General features: G+C 50.0%; 1 protein-coding gene across 2 annotated transcripts in view; it reads left to right on the plus strand.

Annotated features, from left to right (window-relative positions):
- PTH1R (parathyroid hormone 1 receptor) overlaps positions 1 to 19,306 on the plus strand; it is a 204,713-nt gene that overhangs the window by 55,705 nt on the left and 129,702 nt on the right. Inside the window, exons 7-13 of one of the 2 annotated variants that reach the window (XM_069006207.1) lie at positions 1,276 to 1,462; positions 4,516 to 4,669; positions 10,637 to 10,697; positions 12,598 to 12,664; positions 15,889 to 15,983; positions 17,731 to 17,872; positions 18,330 to 18,371. In XM_069006207.1, coding sequence (XP_068862308.1) covers positions 1,276 to 1,462; positions 4,516 to 4,669; positions 10,637 to 10,697; positions 12,598 to 12,664; positions 15,889 to 15,983; positions 17,731 to 17,872; positions 18,330 to 18,371 — 748 coding nt within the window. The remainder of the gene's footprint in view (positions 1 to 1,275; positions 1,463 to 4,515; positions 4,670 to 10,636; positions 10,698 to 12,597; positions 12,665 to 15,888; positions 15,984 to 17,730; positions 17,873 to 18,329; positions 18,372 to 19,306) is intronic. The other variant, XM_069006208.1, reaches the window with a different exon arrangement.

Below are 19,306 nucleotides of genomic sequence, written 5' to 3' on the forward strand. Positions count from 1 at the left end.
CTTTCCTCTCCGTTTCATTTCCCACTGGACACTGGCAAGGTTGTTAAAATATTCCATGTCCACGTACGTAAGAGAATTCCTGGTTTTCCTTTATCCACGTACTCAGAGCACTTCATTCCCAGCCCAGAGCACCTGTGCTGGAGCATTTTATCCCAAGGATCAGAGCAGCAGCAGGGATCAAGCCAGATTTTATCCTCGCTAATGCAGAGATTCACTGACTCCCTTTAAATGCAGGGAACAAAGCCAATCTTCATTTAGACCTCATCAGTTCCACTTGGTGTGATTTGGATTCCAAAAGCGCAGAGAACAAGTGGGGTTGTTATCACAACATCCTCCGAAAGGGATGAAAACACGGCTTTTAATTAGTGCAGATTATTGCGATTTAAGAGGATGTAAATCCATTTGTAAATCCTGGCATGTCAACAGAGCTCCAGAGGACAGAGAGGACCCCAAGAGGTCAATCCCTTCTTCCCCAAAATCCTGATTCCTGATCCTAAAATACACCTCTTATTCCTGGCTCTGATCCATTCACCTCTCACCGGTCCCAAAAAAGCTTTTCCCCCAAAAAGGACCTTAAAGCGCTTTACAACCAGGATTTGTGGGGTCGCCGCTGCCATTGCTGGGGTGGAGCCCACAAAGGATAATGTTTCCAGCAGGAAACAGGGAGAACAGCCCACCACACCGGAGTTACTGCTGGAGTTGCTCCTAAATTGGGCTGGACACAAAAATTAACGGTTTACAGGAAGCTCTGTGAGGTTTCCACTGGCCAAAAGTTCTGGAGCCTCTGGAATCCAAGGGCGAGTGTGGATAGGAGAGTGGGAATGGCTTCCCACTGCCAGAGGGCAGGGATGGATGTGATATTGGGAAGGAATTCCTGGCTGGAAGGGTGGACAGGCCCTGGCACAGGGTGCCCAGAGCAGCTGTGGCTGCCCCTGGATCCCTGGTAGTGTCCAAGGCCAGGCTGGACATTGGGGCTTGGAGCAGCCTGGGATAGTGGGAGGTGTCCCTGCCCATGGCAAGGGTGGCACTGGATGGGCTTTAAGGTCCCATCCAACCCAAACCATTCCATGATTCCATGATTACCTGAAGCACCTGGAGCAGGTATTAATCCATTTCCCAACCCCCTGGGAGCACAAGGAGCAGTGACCCTCACTCTGCTCCCCATGGGGACACGGTGCCGGTGGGAGCAGCTGGGGCTTTCCGGAGCCAGAGGTGTCCATGACTCCATCCAACAGTTGGACTAAGCTTCCCAATCCTTTTTTTCTCTTCTTCCAGACGTTTGCACTGCACTAGGAACTACATCCACATGCACCTGTTTGTGTCCTTCATGCTGAGAGCCGTCAGCATCTTCGTGAAGGACGCGGTCCTGTACTCCGGGTCAGCCCTGGAGGAGATGGAGCGGATCTCCGAGGAGGACTTGAAATCCATCACGGAAGCACCTCCAGCGGATAAATCGCAGTTTGTGAGTATTCCCAGAGCAGTGTTTTCCCAGGATTTTGTGTCTTTGTCCTCTCTGTTCAACACTTTCCCTCTTTCGGGGGGTTTTCCACCCTACTCACCTTTCACAGCCCCCTCCCATCTTTTCCCATTCCCACTGTTTCAGAGGAATTGCCCAATTCCTGAGCCAAGGAAAAGCTCTTCCTACGGCAGTCAAGGTTGACAGCTTGGTTCCCATCTACATTCCCCCGATACTCCCTGGAATTTCTGGCTGTGGAAACACTTCTGACCATCCCAGCACAGGGCACATCCAGCTTGGCTCACAACACTTCCAGGGATGGGGAATGCACAACTTTTCTCACTCCCATATGGAAAAAAGACATTTTGGAAGGGAAAATGGGGGGATGATGAGGTGTCATGGGAAACGATGGGGCTCATCTGCAAAAAGGAGGTGTCTGTGAGAGGGACCTCGGACAGAATCACTGAGGTTGGAAACGAATTCCAAGGTCAACCAACCTTGGAATGGTTGGTGGGTGCCCAATCCCCACCTTGTCCCCAGCCCAGAGCACCGAGTGCCACATCCAGGAATTCCTTGGACACCTCCAGGGTTGGGGACACCAAGCCTCCCTGGGCAGCCCCCTCCAAGGCCTGATCACCCTTTCCATGGAGAAATTCCTCCTATGTACAGCCTGAACCTCAGGTTCCATTTACGGTTGGTCCAGTCAGTCCAGCCAACCCAGGCAGACGAGTCAACATCCCAAAATAAAAATGGAAGGGAGGTCAGTCAGACTCTTCTTCAAAATTCCATGGGCTTTTCACTGTGTGGAAATCTCTCATGGCCGTATCTGCGTTGTCCATGTGCTTGGGGGGAGGAAGCCCATCCTCATGTTTCCCACATCCTGAAGCTCTGGACTCTCCTTGTCATTGGTCCCATCACGGATTTCCCATGGAATCCTGGGTGTGGCACCTTCTCACTCCCCACAGCTCCCTGACAGGAGGGGGCAGCTGGGGGGGGGGTCGGGCTCTGCTCCCAGGGAACAGGGACAGGAGCAGAGGGAAAAACCAGGGGAGGCTCAGGTTGGACATCAGCAGGAATTTTTCCATGGAAAGAGGGATCAGGCCTTGGAAGTGCCCAGGGGGTTTTGGAGTCCCCATCCCTGGAGGTGTCCAAGGAATTCCTGGACGTGGCACTTGGTGCTCTGCTGGGGATTGGGCACAACTTGGACTTGATGGTTTTGGAGGTCTTTTCCAATCTCAGGGATTCTGGGATAAACTTCCCACCTGTGGATTTGTTTGTCTTCTCAAGTGTTTTCCAGCTTGTGCTACAACCAGGGACCAGCAACACCCTGTGAAAAATCAGAGGATTTGGGAATATCCCACTGTGCATCCGAGTGTCCCAAGTGGAACTTTGTCATTGTGTTCCCTTCCCATCCCGGAGATCCGTGTCATTAATTTACGGAGTCTCACTCAACACACTCCAAACACTCATTTTTTTTTTTGGAAAGAACACAGAACGTTTCACTGCATTGTTTGGAGTTTCTCCTCATGCCGGGCTCATTATAAGGAATAATTAGGGTAATCTATGGCATTCTTTGGATATTAGCATTTAATGGCATTTCCCACTCTTTGGAATTGCAAGGCAAACAAGAGACGAAGGCGACAATTAATGGATTTCTTTTGTTTCCAAATGAAGAGGGAACTTTGCAATTATTGCCTCGTGTTCCCCGCATGAGGCAATAAAGACAAAAAATAAATATAGAAAATATTATCAAACCTAGATGGGGACTTTTTATAAGTATAAAAAATATTATTGAATTTATGGGGATTTTTTAATTAATCAATTTAACTCCCTTCGTCTATGAAAGAAAATGAGTGCAATGTGTGCATATCTTATCAATATGCAAATATAGGTATAGATGTGTATATTGATTGACAAAAAATTAGCATAAGAGCTGTGCCAGGATAAAAAAACTTCTCTTTTTATTTCCAAGGTATTATTGGAATTTTCTGTCAGTCCTTTGTATTAATCAAAGGAAAGGGCAGCACAAAGATGTACCACTGCCAAGGCAGTCCCAGAATTCCTGGGAAATACGCCTTCCCTGACTCCAAGGATATCCACACTGACAAGAGGTGTCTTTGTACGGATCAATCCCAGTATTTTTCAGCCTTTCTCTACTCTGGAGCTGAGAAATTGGGAAGAAGGGTGGCTTTGTCCCACTCTGTCCCAAGGGAGTGTTGGGTCACAGTCGGGGTTTGGCTCCCAAAAAACCAAAGGACTTCAGCTCAGTGTGGAGCGAGAGCTCAGCTTAGGAGCCCATTTAACACCAGGATGTCCTGGAAGTCTCTCCCAGATCTCCCACCTTGCAGCTCAGGTCTGCTCTGGAAACACCTTGACATTTCCAGGGGGAAAACCTCTGGGTGCTGTTTGCTCTTGGAACACCTGGCTCCAAAGGCAGCAGGAACCATCTGGGATGTCTTTGTTGAGGACTGACCCGGAGGATCCCGTCTTGGACATCCATGTCAGGATGGGGTGACTTCATCCCACCTTGGTCTCTCCATGAGCTGAGGAGGGACTTATAATTCCAGGTATTGTGACTCCGGCAGGACACCCAGACCAGGACAACTTGGCTAAAGCCCTTTGGCCTCCAACATGGGCAGGAAACACAGGGAAAAGATGAAACCCGGGGAAAGATGAAACACAGGGAAAGATGAAACACAGGGAAAAGATGAAACACAGGGAAAGATGAAAAACAGGGAGAAGGTGGAACACAACTGCTCCAGGAAGTGTGTGAGCCCCTCATCACCGGGCTGGGAGAGTGCAGGATCAGACCATCATCTCTTCTCCTCCTCTTCCCAACTCACCTGCTGTTGGAAAAATCACCTTTGGCTCAGGAGTTCTTTCCCAACTGTTCATCTCTCCTGCTCTCCCACAGATTTTCCTTTTAAAAACCCTGCAAGGAAATTTTCTGATTAAATTTTTCCTTCCTGCACCTTGTTTTCCCACCCCACCTTGCCGTGTTTGTGCAGCACGAGAATTTCACCCCGTGCTCCTTCTCTGTCCTTCTGTGGTCGCTGCAGGTGGGCTGTAAAGTGGCTGTCACCTTCTTCCTCTACTTCCTGGCAACCAATTACTACTGGATCCTGGTGGAAGGGCTCTATCTCCACAGCCTCATCTTCATGGCATTTTTCTCAGAGAAGAAATATCTTTGGGGATTCACATTATTTGGCTGGGGTAAGTCACGGCTGCTCCTCAGGGATCACCTGGAAGAGACTCTTGGAGGTGGCTCTTGAAGGAAATTGTGGATGAATGGAAATATGGGAGAGGGCATGGAGGCAGGATGAGCATTGTGGGATGCTCGCAAGGACAAGTTTTCCATCCTGGGAAGCCTTTATCATTCCCGAATGGTGGTGATTACACTGTGGCACTTCCAGAGTCTCCAGAAGGATTAGCTCAGGCTTGGAGAGGCAGCACAAAGATCCAGGGAATCCCAGGATGGGTTGGGTTAGAGGGGACCTTAAAGCCCATCCAGCCCCCACCCTGCCATGGGTAGGGACACCTCCCACTGTCCCAGGCTGCTCCAAGCCCTGTCCAACCTGGCCTTGGGCACTTGCAGGGATCCAGGGGCAGCCCCAAATCTCTGGTGGTGCCTCACCACCCCCACATCTTGCCACCCTCCCAGGGCAGGAAAAGTGAGGGCTAAATTTGGGGCGAGACAGCCAGTTTTAGGGAGTTATCCCCATCTCTCCCCAGGACCTCCTGCTGAGAAACCAGCGCTGAGCTGGAGGGGCAGAAATCTGTGGGAGGTTTTGAGCATCTGCTCCCAATGAGAGCCTGAGCTCTGATTTCCTCCCTCAAACCTCAGCTGCTTAAAATCCTTGAGGTCTCCTGAGCCTTGGAACCCTGCTGGAAACCTGCAATTTGTGGGGAAGGCTTTTTTATTTTCCTTTTCTTTCAACTTGGGCATCTTTTCCCTGAGTAATGAGAAAGGGGCGGGATGTGGGCGCAGGGAAGGGGCTCATTAGGAGAAGATGTTACGGGCATGCACATTTCGGAGGAGAATGGGATTTCTGTTCACTCCTGGCTTTAATTTTGGCTTCCCGGGAGTTACGAGGTGCTGGGACAATAAAACAACTGCCCATGGTTGTCTCGGAGTCTGGGGGTTGGGAGGAGAACAGGGAATGTTTCCGACGATCCTTGAGGATGTAAGGAAGGATAATGGGGTGTGGGTTTAAACAGGAATTACAGCAGGAAAACCCATCCGGGGGGGGCTGTGGTTACCTGGCCCAGCACCACCTCCCAGATTCCAGACTCCAAATCCACCTGGCCACATCCTGACTGCATTTTAGGACAAGGTTCATGTGGGCACCACCCCATTCCCCATTCCAGAATGCGATTTTTATGGAAAAAAGCTGGTGGCTCTCTCTAACAGTGGGGCTCAGAGCAAGGCAGGGAACACAGAACTGAGTTTAGGAAGGACTGCAGATTTCTGGGATTCAGTACTCCAGGACAGGGCTCTTTCCAGCCTTTCTCCTTCCCAAATGGGATATGAGGAAGATGTTCCTTCCAAGCCTCCTGTTCAGCTGCTCCACAGGTCAGAAACTGCTAGTGCTGATGGATGATAAAGATGGGAAGTGTAAATACAGAAATATCCCAAAGTGGGAATCCATCTCTCAGGAAAAGCCTAGTCCTGCACAGCTGGAAAAATTTTGGGAAAATCAATAAATTAAGAGATATTTGATGGGGCTTGGAGCAACCTGGGATAGTGGAAGTTGTCCCTGCCCCTTGGCAGGAGGTGGAATGAGATGGGATTTAAGGTCCCTCGTAACCCAGATAATTTTGGGAGTCTATTTTGGGGATTTGGCATTTCTTATCTCAGCTGCTGAGGGACAGAGAGGGCTTTGGATGGCACCTCTTTGCTAAAGCGAATGAACCAAACCCCAAAGAAATTAAATTAAAGAAAGAGAAATAAACTCATCTTCTTCCAAACCTTCAAGCTCTGTAAAAATCGCCTCTCAAAAAAATGACATTAAGCTGCCCAGAGCAGACTTAAAGAAGCAATTCCCTGGAGGGAATTTGGGAAGAGAGGGAAGCAGCTGGAAAATAATGCCATGTGTTTAACAAGCAAAACCAAAGGAAAACAGCGGGACAGGCAGGGATTGCTCTGGTTAATTCACCCGAGCCAGGGAATAATCATTTTATCGGAGTGACCACAGGGCTGGAGTCACACCTGTCACAACAGCCAGCATCCCTGGGCTTCCAGGAGCCTGAGGCTGCTCCATGGAAATTCCTCTGGAATGAGAACACAGGATCCCTCCGGTGGCAGTTGGGATCGCTTTGTTTGGATTGGGATGATAATGTCCACACAGGCACCCGCACAGGCGGATTGTTTGGATAATTTTTGGGCACTGGAAAGGGCAAACCAGTCCAGGAGCCACTGGAGACAGTGGAAAAATTCCAGTTCCCTGCAGCGGGCACTGGATGCTGCCCACACCGCAGCAGTGAGTGACAGGGAGTCAGGGATGGGTAACTATTCACAGAAAAGACAAGTTTGCCCCCAAAACTGGGATATCCTGGCAATAATCAGTGCTGGATTTGTCCTGCCTGGAAATCTCCAAGGTGGAAACAGGGAGCGAAAAATCACCCTACAGCACCTTATTTCTGCGAAAAGCAGGACAAAGAGCAATTCTTTGATGTCAGCTTCCTTGGATTTCTGTCCGGTGTTTTCAATCCACATCCTCACTGGCACAAGCTCCATCAAAGCCCTCAATTCTTCCAAGGGAGACCCTGCTGACAGAAAGGAACTCATTCCATGCCAGCACCCACCCAAAATAAATAAATAATGACATTATGGGCAACAATAAATCCCTCGGGAGACTCCCAGCTCCCTGCAGCTGTTTTCTGAAGGAAGTTTAGGAACCATGACCAATATCCAGGAAACCCAAGCTGGTTCCATTGGCATTTTTCCTTCACACCACGTTAATTCCCACACATGCGGCTGGGCTGGCCTGGGTTTCACCAAATTGGGGATTGCAGGGACACCTGGAAAAGATAAAAAGGATGGTGGGAGGTGCTCCAAAAATCCATGATGGGGAGCCCTGCGTGTTTATCTAAGCAGGAATCATCCTTCCCGGAAAAATTTGTACCAAGCAGGACCAGAGGCCTTAAAAGTATTATAATTATTATTCCCATTTTATATCAGGGAAACAGGACGCGCAGGGACTCATAAAACACAGGCATTGTTCCTTGGAGCGGCTTTTAAATCCCAGGGAATTGAGACCAGAATTCCCACACCTACACAAGGTCTTTATTCTTAAACTCCCTTCCAGCAGTTGCTGCCTCACTCCGCATGCATGAAACTCATTTTTCCGACTGCTGGGAGACATGGACACGGGAAAAACCCCTGAGGGGTGGCCAGCGGCTCTTTCCCATTTTCCAGCTGCTGGGGAGATTCCTGACTTTATAGCACCTGCATTGTACACACTGTGTGTGTGGCTGGAAATGCACAGCGCATACAATGTGGATTCTGTAAAGGTCGCTCGCGGCATGGCGGGGCTGGGCTGGAGGCAGCGGGGAGGAGATCCATGCATGCATGCATCCATCCATCCCTCCATCCATCATCCATGCATCCATTGATCCATCCATCCATCCATCCCTCCATCCATCATCCATCCATTGATCCATCCATCCATCCATCCCTCCATCCATCCATCCATCCATCCATCCATCCATCCATCCATCCATCCATCATCCATCCTTCCCTCCATCCATCCATCCATTCATCATCCATCCCTCCATCTGTCCATCCATCCCACATCCATCCCACATCCATCATCCATCCATCCCTGTACACACTGGGATTTTTAGGGATAACTCTTTTCCCCTGGGTATTTTATTATTGCTTGGGAGCTCAAACTCAGCATGGGATTAGTAAGAGTGGGAATTGTGTCTCTTCTGGAGCTCAGGACAGGCGAGAAAGGAACAAATTCCCGTCAAATATGTCCAAATCTCCCAAAAAATCCATCCTTCAGACTTGGGGCTTCACTATAGCGGGAATATCCAATATTTCATGGCCAGCCTTTCGGCACGGCAGTTCCTCAGTGGATATAAATCGGAATAACACGGAAAAATTCAATCCATTTCAACCTTTGCTGATATTCCAGAGCCTGCCCTCCTTTCCATGGGTAGGTGGATACCAGGGAGGAGGAAAGAGCCGGTGCCTGTCACAAGGAATCAGCACCTTCCCCGATGGAGCCCTCACTTCCCTCGCTCCAAGTTCCCAGTGCTACAGGTCAAGGATTTTCTTCCCAGTGCCAGCAGCCCAGGGAATTGTGGAGCGGGATGAATTCCTTACAAATGTGGCTTTGTAGGAGCGCTGGGCCTGAGTGAGGCTCTGTGTTTAATTATTTATGCTTTCTTAGATTACCCCGGCATTCCCAGCTCCCGGCCTGGATAAGGGCCCCGTTGTCCCGGGGACTGGGACACAGCCGCCCCTGCTCCACACCCCGTGGTCAGGAAAACCTTTAAGCACCCTAATGAGACTTAAGTGCATGCTGAAAGTTAAGCCTGGGCTTATCCCCGAGCCCCAGTGAGCTTAGACTGGGAACAGCCTCTTCACAGTCCCTGCTGATAAATGTCGCCTTTATTTATTTTTTAATAATTTTTTTTCCACCTGAAAGGGGTCATTCTTCCCGAATTTGTGGAAGCTACTGTGGATTGGATCCTGCTTTTTAAGGGAAGCCAGTAGGGGACTCGGTTGTACAAATAACTGGACCCTAAAAAAATAAATACAAGGTTGCATTTGGATATTGGGGAGATTTTTTTCCACGTTTCACAGGGAAAAGATGATGGCCCGGGGTAGCTGTGCTGAAATCAGGATGGTTTATTTGGGAATGAACCTTTGGCTGGATATTTTGGAAGCATGATCCTAAATTTTAGCCTTTCTCCGCTTCGTGCAGCAGCTCTCTGGCATTTAACAGAGCTTCCAATCCATCCAGGGATTTTTCTGGGAGAAACAGCCTGAGCCTGACTCCTGATCCACTTTTCCTTGATGTGAAGGAAGGAAGGAAGTATCCTGGGAAAGGTGTACTGCATAAAACTACTGGAATCACGGAATCATGGAATGGTTTGGGTTGGAAGCAGTCTTAAGGATCATCTCCTTCCCACTCCATGGATGGGCAGGGACACCTCCCACTGTCCCAGGCTGCTCCAAGCCCCAGCGTCCAGCCGGGCCTTGGACACTCCCAGAGATCCAGGGGCAGCCACAGCTGCTCTGGCAATTCCAGCCCAGCCCCTCCCCACCCTCCCAGCTGGGAATTCCCAATTCCCAATCTCCCATCCAGCCCTGCCCTCTGGCACTGGGAAGCCATTCCCTGGGTCCTGTCCCTCCAGGCCTTGTCCCCAGTCCCTCTCCAGCTCTCCTGGAGCCCCTTTAGGCCCTGCCAGGGGCTCTGAGCTCTCCCTGTGTCCTTCCCTTCTCCAGGGGAACATTCCCAGCTCACCCAGCCTGGCTCCAGAGCAGAGTTCTCTGCTTCCCATGGGATGAGTTGGCCAGGCCCTGTTTCAGTCTCTCAGGTTCCAGCACTCTCAGGCCTCAGAGATCATCAACTCCAACCATTCTCCAGCCCTGCCAAGGCCACCACTTACCCATGTCCCCAAGTGCCACATCCACAGGGCTGTTAAATCCCCCCAGCAATGCCGAGGCCACCCCTGCCCTGGGCACCTTGTGCCAGGGCTGGACAGCCCTTCTGGGGAAGGAATGTTCCCAATACCCACCCTGAGCCTCCCCTGGCCCAGCCTGAGGCCGTTCCCTCTCCTCCTGTCCCTGTTCCCTGGGAGCAGAGCCCGACCCCCCCTGCTGCCCCCTCCTGTCAGGGACTTGTGCAGAGCCACAAGGTCCCCCCTGAGCCTCCTTTGCTCCAGGCTGAGCCCCTTTCCCAGCTCCCTCAGGAATCCTCCAGCCCCTTCCCAGCTCTGTTCCCTTCCCTGGACACGCTCCAGCCCCTCAGTGTCCGTGTCATGAGCACTCCAGATTGGATCGTTCCGTTCTTAGATGTGAAAGCTCAGCCTTTCCAAGCCTTGGTTATGCCTGGATTATTAAAAACTGCTCCTTCCGCTTTCCCGCAACCCACTCCACCTGGAATTTTGGTGCCAGAGCCCTCGGATCCCCACTGACCCCATGTCACCTGTGTTCTCTTGCAGGACTCCCTGCTGTGTTTGTCACAGTGTGGGCCAGCGTCAGAGCCACTCTGGCCGACACAGAGTAAGTCCCCCGGGTTTGCTTCTCTCCCTTTTATCTGCAAAGTTTTTGTGGGATTTGTGGGTGAATTCAAAGGGAAAAAGAACCAGGCAAAGCTGGAATTCTACTCTGACGTCATTCACTTTTGGAGGAGGGTGGTGGATGGAAGGGAAGAATAATTTTTCCTTTTGTTTTTCGGGATTCAACAACTGGGAATAGCTGCAGTTGTTATCCCTGGGGATAAAGGGACGGTGTCACAGCTGGGCAGGGACAAGACAGGGATCCTTAAAATCCAGAACGAGCGGGAATGAATTTGGGACACAGCAGCTGCAGCACACTTGGAGAAGTTTGGTGTGGGGGAATGGTGAAGCTGTAACTCCTCCATGGATTTTACAATCCCAGCAAGGTTTGGGTTGGAAGAGACCTTAAAGCCCATCCCGTTCCACCCCCTGCCATGGGCAGGGACACCTCCCACTGTCCCAGGTTGCTCCAAGCCCTGTCCAGCCTGGTCTTTCCCCCAAAATTCACAGGCTTGACCACACAACAGCTTCCATGCACCCAGGATCCTCCAGCAGAGGGTCCCCAGGCATTCCCAAGTGCCTTTCCCTGGGAAGACACTGCTTTCCACAGGGGATTTCAGCTCCAGGGTGGGATGGGCGGATCTGCAGAGCTACTGAAGGGTGACACATCTGTGACACCGGCTCATCCTCACAGAGGTTTCCAGGGAGCACCGAGGGTTTTCCAGCCTTGCTTTCCCTGAGGAGCTGGCCTGGGGAAACTGTGGCTGCCATGTCGGGTTACCTGGATGGGATAAGGAAAAGTCTGTGGCATCCCCATCTCCTGGCTGGAGAGAATTCCAGCAGAATAATTAACACTGAGTCACCTTTTCCAATGGCTGCTGGAAACTCCTGGGAGCAAACAGTGCCCGTCCCTTCTTGGCAGAGGAGGATTGGATCCCAACATCCCAATATCCACGTCACCAGCTGACACTTCCAGTCCTCACTGGGATAAGGACTGAAGGTGGATGGAGGGAAAGATTTCATGGGGCTTGGCTGGGTGTCCCCGCAAGGGCAGGGGTGAAGGAAGCCCGGGAAGCGGGTGTGGAAGCCCAGCACTGTCCCCATCACCGTGTGTCAGACACCACCTGGCCCCAGGCTTATTCCAAGGGGGAATCATGGAATGGTCGGGTTGGAAAGGACCTTGAAAGGTCATTTAATCCAACCCCCTGCCGTGAGCAGGGACACAGCCAGGATTGAAGAGGCCTACAGGGAAGCTGGAGAGGGATTATTCATCAGGAACTGGAGGGACAGGACACAAGGAATGGCTTCCCACTGCCAGAGGGCAGGGATGGATGGGATAGTGGGAAAAATTCTTCCCTGTGAGGGTGGGGAGGCCCTGGCACAGGGTGCCAGAGCAGCTGTGGCTGCCCCACCCCAAATCCAGTTGGACAGGGCTTGGAGCAACCTCTCTCCCATGGCAGGGATTTGGGATGAAATCATCTTTAATGTCCCTTCCAACCTGATCCATTCCAGGATTCCGTGATCCTACATCCATTCAGCCTCCCCCGTGCTCATGAAACCTGGATCACTTTAAATGTAGGGATTTTTTCTGGTGAGGAAGTGAAGAAGTGGAAAAGGATCCGTTCCTGCCTGGAAGGGACAAGTCTGGATGAGTGTGGGAAGAGCTGGAAAGAGCTTCACCCTCCGGAGAGCAGAACCATCCCAACCGTAGGAATATTCTCATTTTTAGCAGTAGAACAGCAGGGAAAGGGATATTCCAAAGTCTCACGGAGTGCAGGCAGGGTTAGACCAAGTCCTTAGACCAGGCTTTGGAGCAATTCCTCTGTCCAGGGGGATTTTTCCAACAAAACCCTGGAGCGTTGCCCTTCTGATGCTTTCCTGACGGGATGTCCATCTCTCCTCAGGTGTTGGGACTTGAGTGCTGGCAATTTAAAGTGGATTATTCAGGTGCCCATCCTGGCAGCTATCGTGGTGAGTATGGGGTGAGTGAGGGGTGGGAGGCCCTTGGGAAGAGCTGATCCAGGATTTCCTACTCTAATCTCCCTGTTAACCCAAATCCTGCCTTATAATAGTCCCTACATATCCACTTTGAGGGGTTTATGTTTGTCCCGCCTGGAATTCTGGTGGCTGAATACAGCAGAAGGGGTTTCTGAGTGACTCCAAGGAGAGAAAAACCCCACATTTTTAGGGATAAGACCCTAAAATCAGTAATGAAACCAACATTCAAGGCAATATTTCCAACCCAGACAATCCTGGAAGCTCCCAGGGTTTGTAGCATGTTCTCCCCAGTGGGAAGAGATGGAATTTTGGTTCTGTAGCTGGACCAAAGCTTCTCCCAGGCAAGGTTTGGGATCATCCCATTCTTTCTGAACTGATAAAAGCTTGGAAAGCCTCGGAAGCGGGAAGGAAATGAAACCATCTCAGCTTTGATTGGATCTTCAATCACTGAGGGTGAATTATTCCAACCCCGAGCCAGGAGGGAACGAAAGGCTCCAAGTGACATTATCCCAGGAGAGGAGAAGCTCTCCAAAGCTGAAGAGGTCCTTACAAGATTTAATTATCTGCACCAATTCAATCCTGTCCTAATTAGCAAAACCTGCTTTCAATGGATCCATTAATTCCCCTCTTTCTCCCTAACTCTATTTACTTGGGCTTCTCCATCTCCTGATGGAATTCATGTAAAAGAGCTCATCCACTCCCACAAATCCCATCCCCCTTTCCGCTCATCCATAAGTAGATTCGGTAGGAATCTCTCCGCAGTCCGGAGAGTTTGGAATCTGGCTCTGCCTCCCGAATCAGGGGGCCTTGGAAGATGCTCAGTGTGGGTGAGAAGAGCAGCAGACACACAAAGAGCAGGAATTTTTCCGAGGTGGACGTGCCCGTCTGTGCCGTTAGGTGAGACTTTTGGGATTTGGGGGGGCTGGATTTCATCCTTTCGCTGGAAATTCTCCACCTGGCCCCAGCAATTCCTTGGAAGAAACGCATCACCGAGACCACATCTTTGGGAATGGAACAGCGGAGGCTGGAGAAGAAAGTTCAGATGGTTCAATTAAACGCATTCCAGCAACCCCGTCGTATTTCATTTGAAGGCCAATTAGCAGAGGAGAAAGAGCCCAATTGAGGCTCATCCTTGGAAAAATAAGGTTTCTCCGGGAGGCTGCGCCTGTGCCCTGGCAATTTGCAAATGCAGCTGTTTATTATGCAAAAATATTCTGTGGGTTGTGTCTGTTTAATTTCTGTGGGTTCATATTGTTCGCTTGGCTGCTTCTGCCATTCCCACGTTGCTGGACCAGGTCCTGCATTTTCTGGATGAGATTTTGGAGGCTGAGCTGTTTAAAATCCCTCCACTTTCTGCTAATTCGGGTGCGATTCCTTTGTCTGGGTTTCTTTTCAAATTTAGCACGTTTGGGGAAATCAGAGGAGTTTCCCTCCTGGGTGTGATAAAGTGGGGAATCTTTAATTCTGCCTACAAATGCAGAACAAGATCCCACTTTGGAGCCTTTAAAGCTGGAAAAACTCCTATAGAGACATAAAACCTGCTTGGTTTTTCCCTTCCAGATTGATTTCCAAGGAATTAAGTACCCCCAGGCTCTGTGCTTCCCTGCCTGTTGGTCTATCCACTCCTCCCTTAGAATTCCTCTGCCAGCCAGGAAATTTCAACCAAATGGAACACGGGGAATGGGGTTGCAGGGATGTAAAATTCCCACAAACCTCATGAAAACAGGGAAATGGATATGGGAGGGAAATTTCACTCCTATCCCAGTGAGGGAAAGGGTGTGACAGGACCTTCCCTGGTTTATTATGGAGAGTAGTTCCAAATGAACCTGCACCTCGTTAAAGGAGAAGTAATCCAACCGCAGGCGGCAAAGCCATGGCAAACAAAGCCCTGCTGGTTCAGCAGCTCAGGGAATTTCTGGTTTTACCAGGGAGGATAATTAACCATTGGAACCACTCTCCACTGGTTGTGGTGGGATCTCCATCATGGAAACACTGGAACCTGGATCTGCTCTGGCTCCAACCAAAATGAATCCAAGGAGGTCTCCTGGACTATCCAGCTTGAGGCTCACCATGGTCCCTCCCTAAAATTCCAAGCCTGTGTGTGGTGGGGTAATTTGGTGTCTTGAAACGCTGGACCCTCCAGAGGAATCCATAGGAAACAGCATTTTCCGGGACCATGGATGTGCTCAGTGCAGTTACAGGATGATTCTTCCCTTGCCCCTGCCATAATCCCATGGATGGGTTTGGCTGGGCCAGCAGAAGGTGGAATCCAGGGAAACCAAGCTCCAAAGAGCTCTAAAAAGATGGGAATCCTCCCGTGAGGGTTCCAATGGGAATTCCTCTCCATGAGGCATTGCCATGACATTTTCCTGTGTGAGTGTGTTCCTGTAGGACATGACTGGAATCATGGAGTCATGAAGGTTGGAAAAGTTCTCCCACATCGAGTCCAACCATTCCCCCAGCACCACCATGGTCACCACTAACCCTTGTCCCCAAGTGCCACATCCACACGGGACTCCACCATGTCCCGGGATGGGGATCCCACCTCTTCCCAGGGCAGCCTTTTCCAAGGTGGCCAAGCACCACTGGAATTCTCTTGAGCAGTTGGCCATGAGCTGGGTTCACAGATGTGTCTCCCTGACAGGAAGTCGATGATATTCCCTGATTGTCCTTATCTGCTCCATCCTAAACACTTCCCAGAGGAAGCTTGGCGGTAGAAATTTGGGAGAAATCCAGCAGTTTTGTTGCCCTTCTGCATTCTTGAGCTGTCATCTCCAGTTAGGTCCACTCTGTGGCTTCCCCGTGGTGCATTTGGCTTGTTCCTCTTTCCTGTTGCACGTGGAAATGTGGGAAGACATCCTATGAGTGCTCCTGGTATCCTGAGGGGATCTCAGTCCCAGCTGGGCTGTGGAAGACAAATAAAACTTCATTTTGGCCTTCTCCAGGTGCCTGCTGGGCTGGCTGGCTCAGGTGTTTCCATGTGAGATGTCCGCACCTTGTGAGCCATTCCATATCCTCCCTGAAGGTTAAAAGCCCTGCGATCATTCCTGGGATGCTCATCCCTTCCACAGGAGGAGCTTCCTCTGCAGTCGCAGCCCCTGCCTCACTTGGGGGCAGCATCAGCTGAACGACTCCACCGTTCTCACCATTTTTCAACAGCTCTCCTTTCTTTGTTGTTTGTTTTCTTTCCCTCGCAGGTAAATTTTATTCTCTTTATCAATATTATCAGAGTCCTCGCAACCAAGCTCCGAGAGACGAATGCAGGGAGGTGCGACTCGAGACAACAGTACAGGTGAGTGTCACCTGCCCTGTCCCCTTTTCTGGGGTGGGACAAAGTCCTCGGTTCACTCCTTTGGCTATGGAGAAAGCCCAGGGTGACACTGGAGCCACCTAAAATAAGGTGAGAAGGTTGTTGCTGTCTGAGTGTGGTGATGCAGGATGAATCAGAGGCATTTAAACCTCTCCTAAGCCTTTCAAATCCAACCTGCTGGAGGTTAGGGAGGAATTCCAGCTCTTCAGCCAGTTTTTGAACCCAAAGTGCAAAAATAAAACCTTCTTTGTGCTGTTGAAGGCCATAAAACTTGTATCAGTTTATTTGCTTATGTTTATTTCCCTCCTGTGCTTTGTAAAGCTTGGCCTATTTGTTAAACCTGCCCTTGAGCTGGTGTTTCAGTGCCTCAGCTGAATGGAAAAAAAGATTCCAATTTCGTTCTTTGTTTGGTTTTCCTTTGTTCTGCCAGCTCATCTCCCTTGATAATTCAGGTTATTTGTAGTCTGCTCAAAAACAGGATGGAAAAATCGGATTGCTGGGACACCACGGCTGCTTGAGAGCTCCCAAGGCTTCTTGGGATCTCCTGGACTGCCCAACAAGACACCTGGGAAGGGGGGAGAGGGCAATGATTTGGGATGTAAACCATGAGCTCATTGCTCCCACCTCCCTCTCCAAACACACGTCTGAGGCAGGAGGGAGGTTTGGCAGGAAAACACCTCCCAGTTTTCCTCACTGCGCTGTCAGGGCTCTTATTTATCCATTTATTTACTTCTCCCTGGCTGAAGCTTTGCCATTAATTATGGTTTGGATGGGCCCTGCTCCTTTTAAAGCGTTAAACTCCCTTGGTGGTTTGCAGTCGCAGGACAAGAGGCGGTGCCGGGGCTTTCTGGGAGTGATTCCTGCCCTTCCCGATCCCTGCTGCACTCGGGGACTTGCTGGAACTCCTGGCACAAGGTTTAATCCCTCAATTAATGTCACTTCCAGGCAAAGCTGATTCCTTCTGCAGCCAGCCCAGCCAAGTACACCGGGCTGTGGTGCCTCCTTGGAGTTCCCAACACAGATCCCGTGCTGAGCTGGAGTTGCTTCCTAACAAAGGAGCTTTTCCAAGTGATACTGAAGCCCAAAGCACTTCCTAAGAGTGGTCACCTCTGCCCTGTCCTCTTCCCCTGGACATTGGGAGTAATTCCGCTCCTAATTCCCTTCCCTCTCCTCCAGCCCTGCTCATTGCACTGGAGCCACTGGTCCGGGGTGGATTTTCCTGTCTTGCCTCAATGGAGTGGTTGAAGTTGGAAGTGACCTCTGGAAGTCAATTCTCCAACCTCCTTCTCAGGCAGGGTCAGCCACTGTGGGTTGAGGATGGAGAAGCCTCCTTTAGGGATGAGGGGATTTGGTGGCTGTTGGAACCTGAGGGCTGGAATTGCAGCACACATTCCTTTCATTCCTTTCCACCTTCCACCTGTGATCCTGACCCAACCCTGGAGTTGGTCTGAGGCTGGAAAGTGCATCTCAGCGTTGTCACCTCCAGCATCACACGGGGACGTGTTGAGGGTTGGACTGGCACACGCTGGAGGGGCAACATAGGAGGGGCAACAGCTTGGAATTCCAGGTGGAATTCCACAGCGCCTGTGGAAACACCTGATACCCAAGGGGGACAAGGAGAGAAAACCACGAGCAGCTCGTGCCCAGTGACAAACCTGGCTGGGTTGGTGACGTCGGGGAGGTTCATCCATGCCTTAATTCCTGCTGTATCCCTTTGTTTTCCCTGCAGGAAGCTGCTGAAATCTACCCTCGTCCTTATGCCTCTGTTTGGCGTTCACTATATTGTTTTCATGGCTATGCCATACACAGACGTGTCAGGGATTCTTTGGCAAGTTCAAATGCACTATGAAATGCTGTTCAACTCTTTCCAGGTACTGGAACTCTGGGAAACCGTGGGAATTTCAGTGGGGAGAGGAGGGAAATGTTGGGTGCAAGGCTTTTGGGTGCAGGGCTGGGTTTACAAGACACCAGATTTTGTTCGCGGGGGATTGGAAAATAATTTAGACTCAAATGTTTTCTCTTTGCAAAGCACAACACAAAAGGGGTCACTGTGTCCCACAAAAAATGTTCTTCCCAGTGCACCCCAGGATCCCATTGGCCTCTTGTCCCCCAGGACACTTTGCTGGCTCCGGGACAGCTCCTTGTCCACCAGGAGTCCGTCAGGGAATTTTCTCTGTTTCCCTCTCCTGCCCCACTGAACAATCCCAGATTTCTCACACGCATTTTCCACAGCAGGTTCAGTGTCACTGATCTCAGAGAAACCTGGGGGTGCTGGGCAGAAAAGAGACCCCAAATTCCCATTAATTTGTTGTTTCCTCCTCCTTGCAGGGATTTTTTGTTGCCATCATATACTGTTTTTGCAATGGAGAGGTGAGTCACGAACATTTTAATTCCCTCCTTTCTTGGGTTAATTCCACACCCAGGTGGATGCACATCAGCACACCCTCATTTTTCCACAACACACAACCTTATTTTGCAGTCCAAGATCTCCCAGTCTGCATAAAAAATTCAAATCCTCATTTTTTTTCCTGGTGGAAAACCCCCAGGTCAATATGGCACCAATAAATGAGCTACTGGAAGCAGCAAATGGAGAAAAAAAGTGGAATTTTTGGTTTCCCAGCACAAGTGCTGCTTAGTGCTCCTTCCTTTCAAATTAAGAAAAACGGATTGATAGAGTCGCTGATTAACCAAAAAACTCTGGATTTTTCCAGGATCTTTTGACTTTTATTCCTACTTCCAGAATAATGTAGTTTAATTTCTTTGTTTCCATTAATTCCCTCTATTGCTGCTAATTAATAAAGTGGCTGCACCCCAGGGAAGAACTTCCAGGGACAGGCATAAAGTAAAATTTATGGATTTTAAGGGGAATTTATGGATTTTTAAGGGGTATTTATGACCTAAATCTGTGAATTTTAAGGGAAATTTATGACCTAAATTTATGGATTTTAAGGGGAAATAAAACTGCAAAATCTCTGTTTATGTTCTGCGCATAAAACCAGGATAAAATCTAAGGGGAATGGATCTCATCCTAACTTTAGCAACCTTTACTTTAGACCCAGTCTAAAATTCACATTCTAGGGAAATTTCTAGGGATTCAGGTGCCTCTCAAGGTGGTTTTCCCACTCACACTTGATTTTCATGGGACGTTGAGACGATTCCCTCCTGGATGTGCTGCTCTCTATCCCTTAACCCTTGGATAGAGCTATCCCACCTTTCCATCCAGATGTTTTCAGCCACTCAAACTTCCCAGTGTCCAATATTTCATCCGGAAAGGGCAGATTTAATGTGAATTCATTGTTCTTTCC

Source organism: Aphelocoma coerulescens, chromosome 2 (genome assembly GCF_041296385.1).
Source record: "Aphelocoma coerulescens isolate FSJ_1873_10779 chromosome 2, UR_Acoe_1.0, whole genome shotgun sequence".
NCBI lineage: Eukaryota > Metazoa > Chordata > Aves > Passeriformes > Corvidae > Aphelocoma > Aphelocoma coerulescens.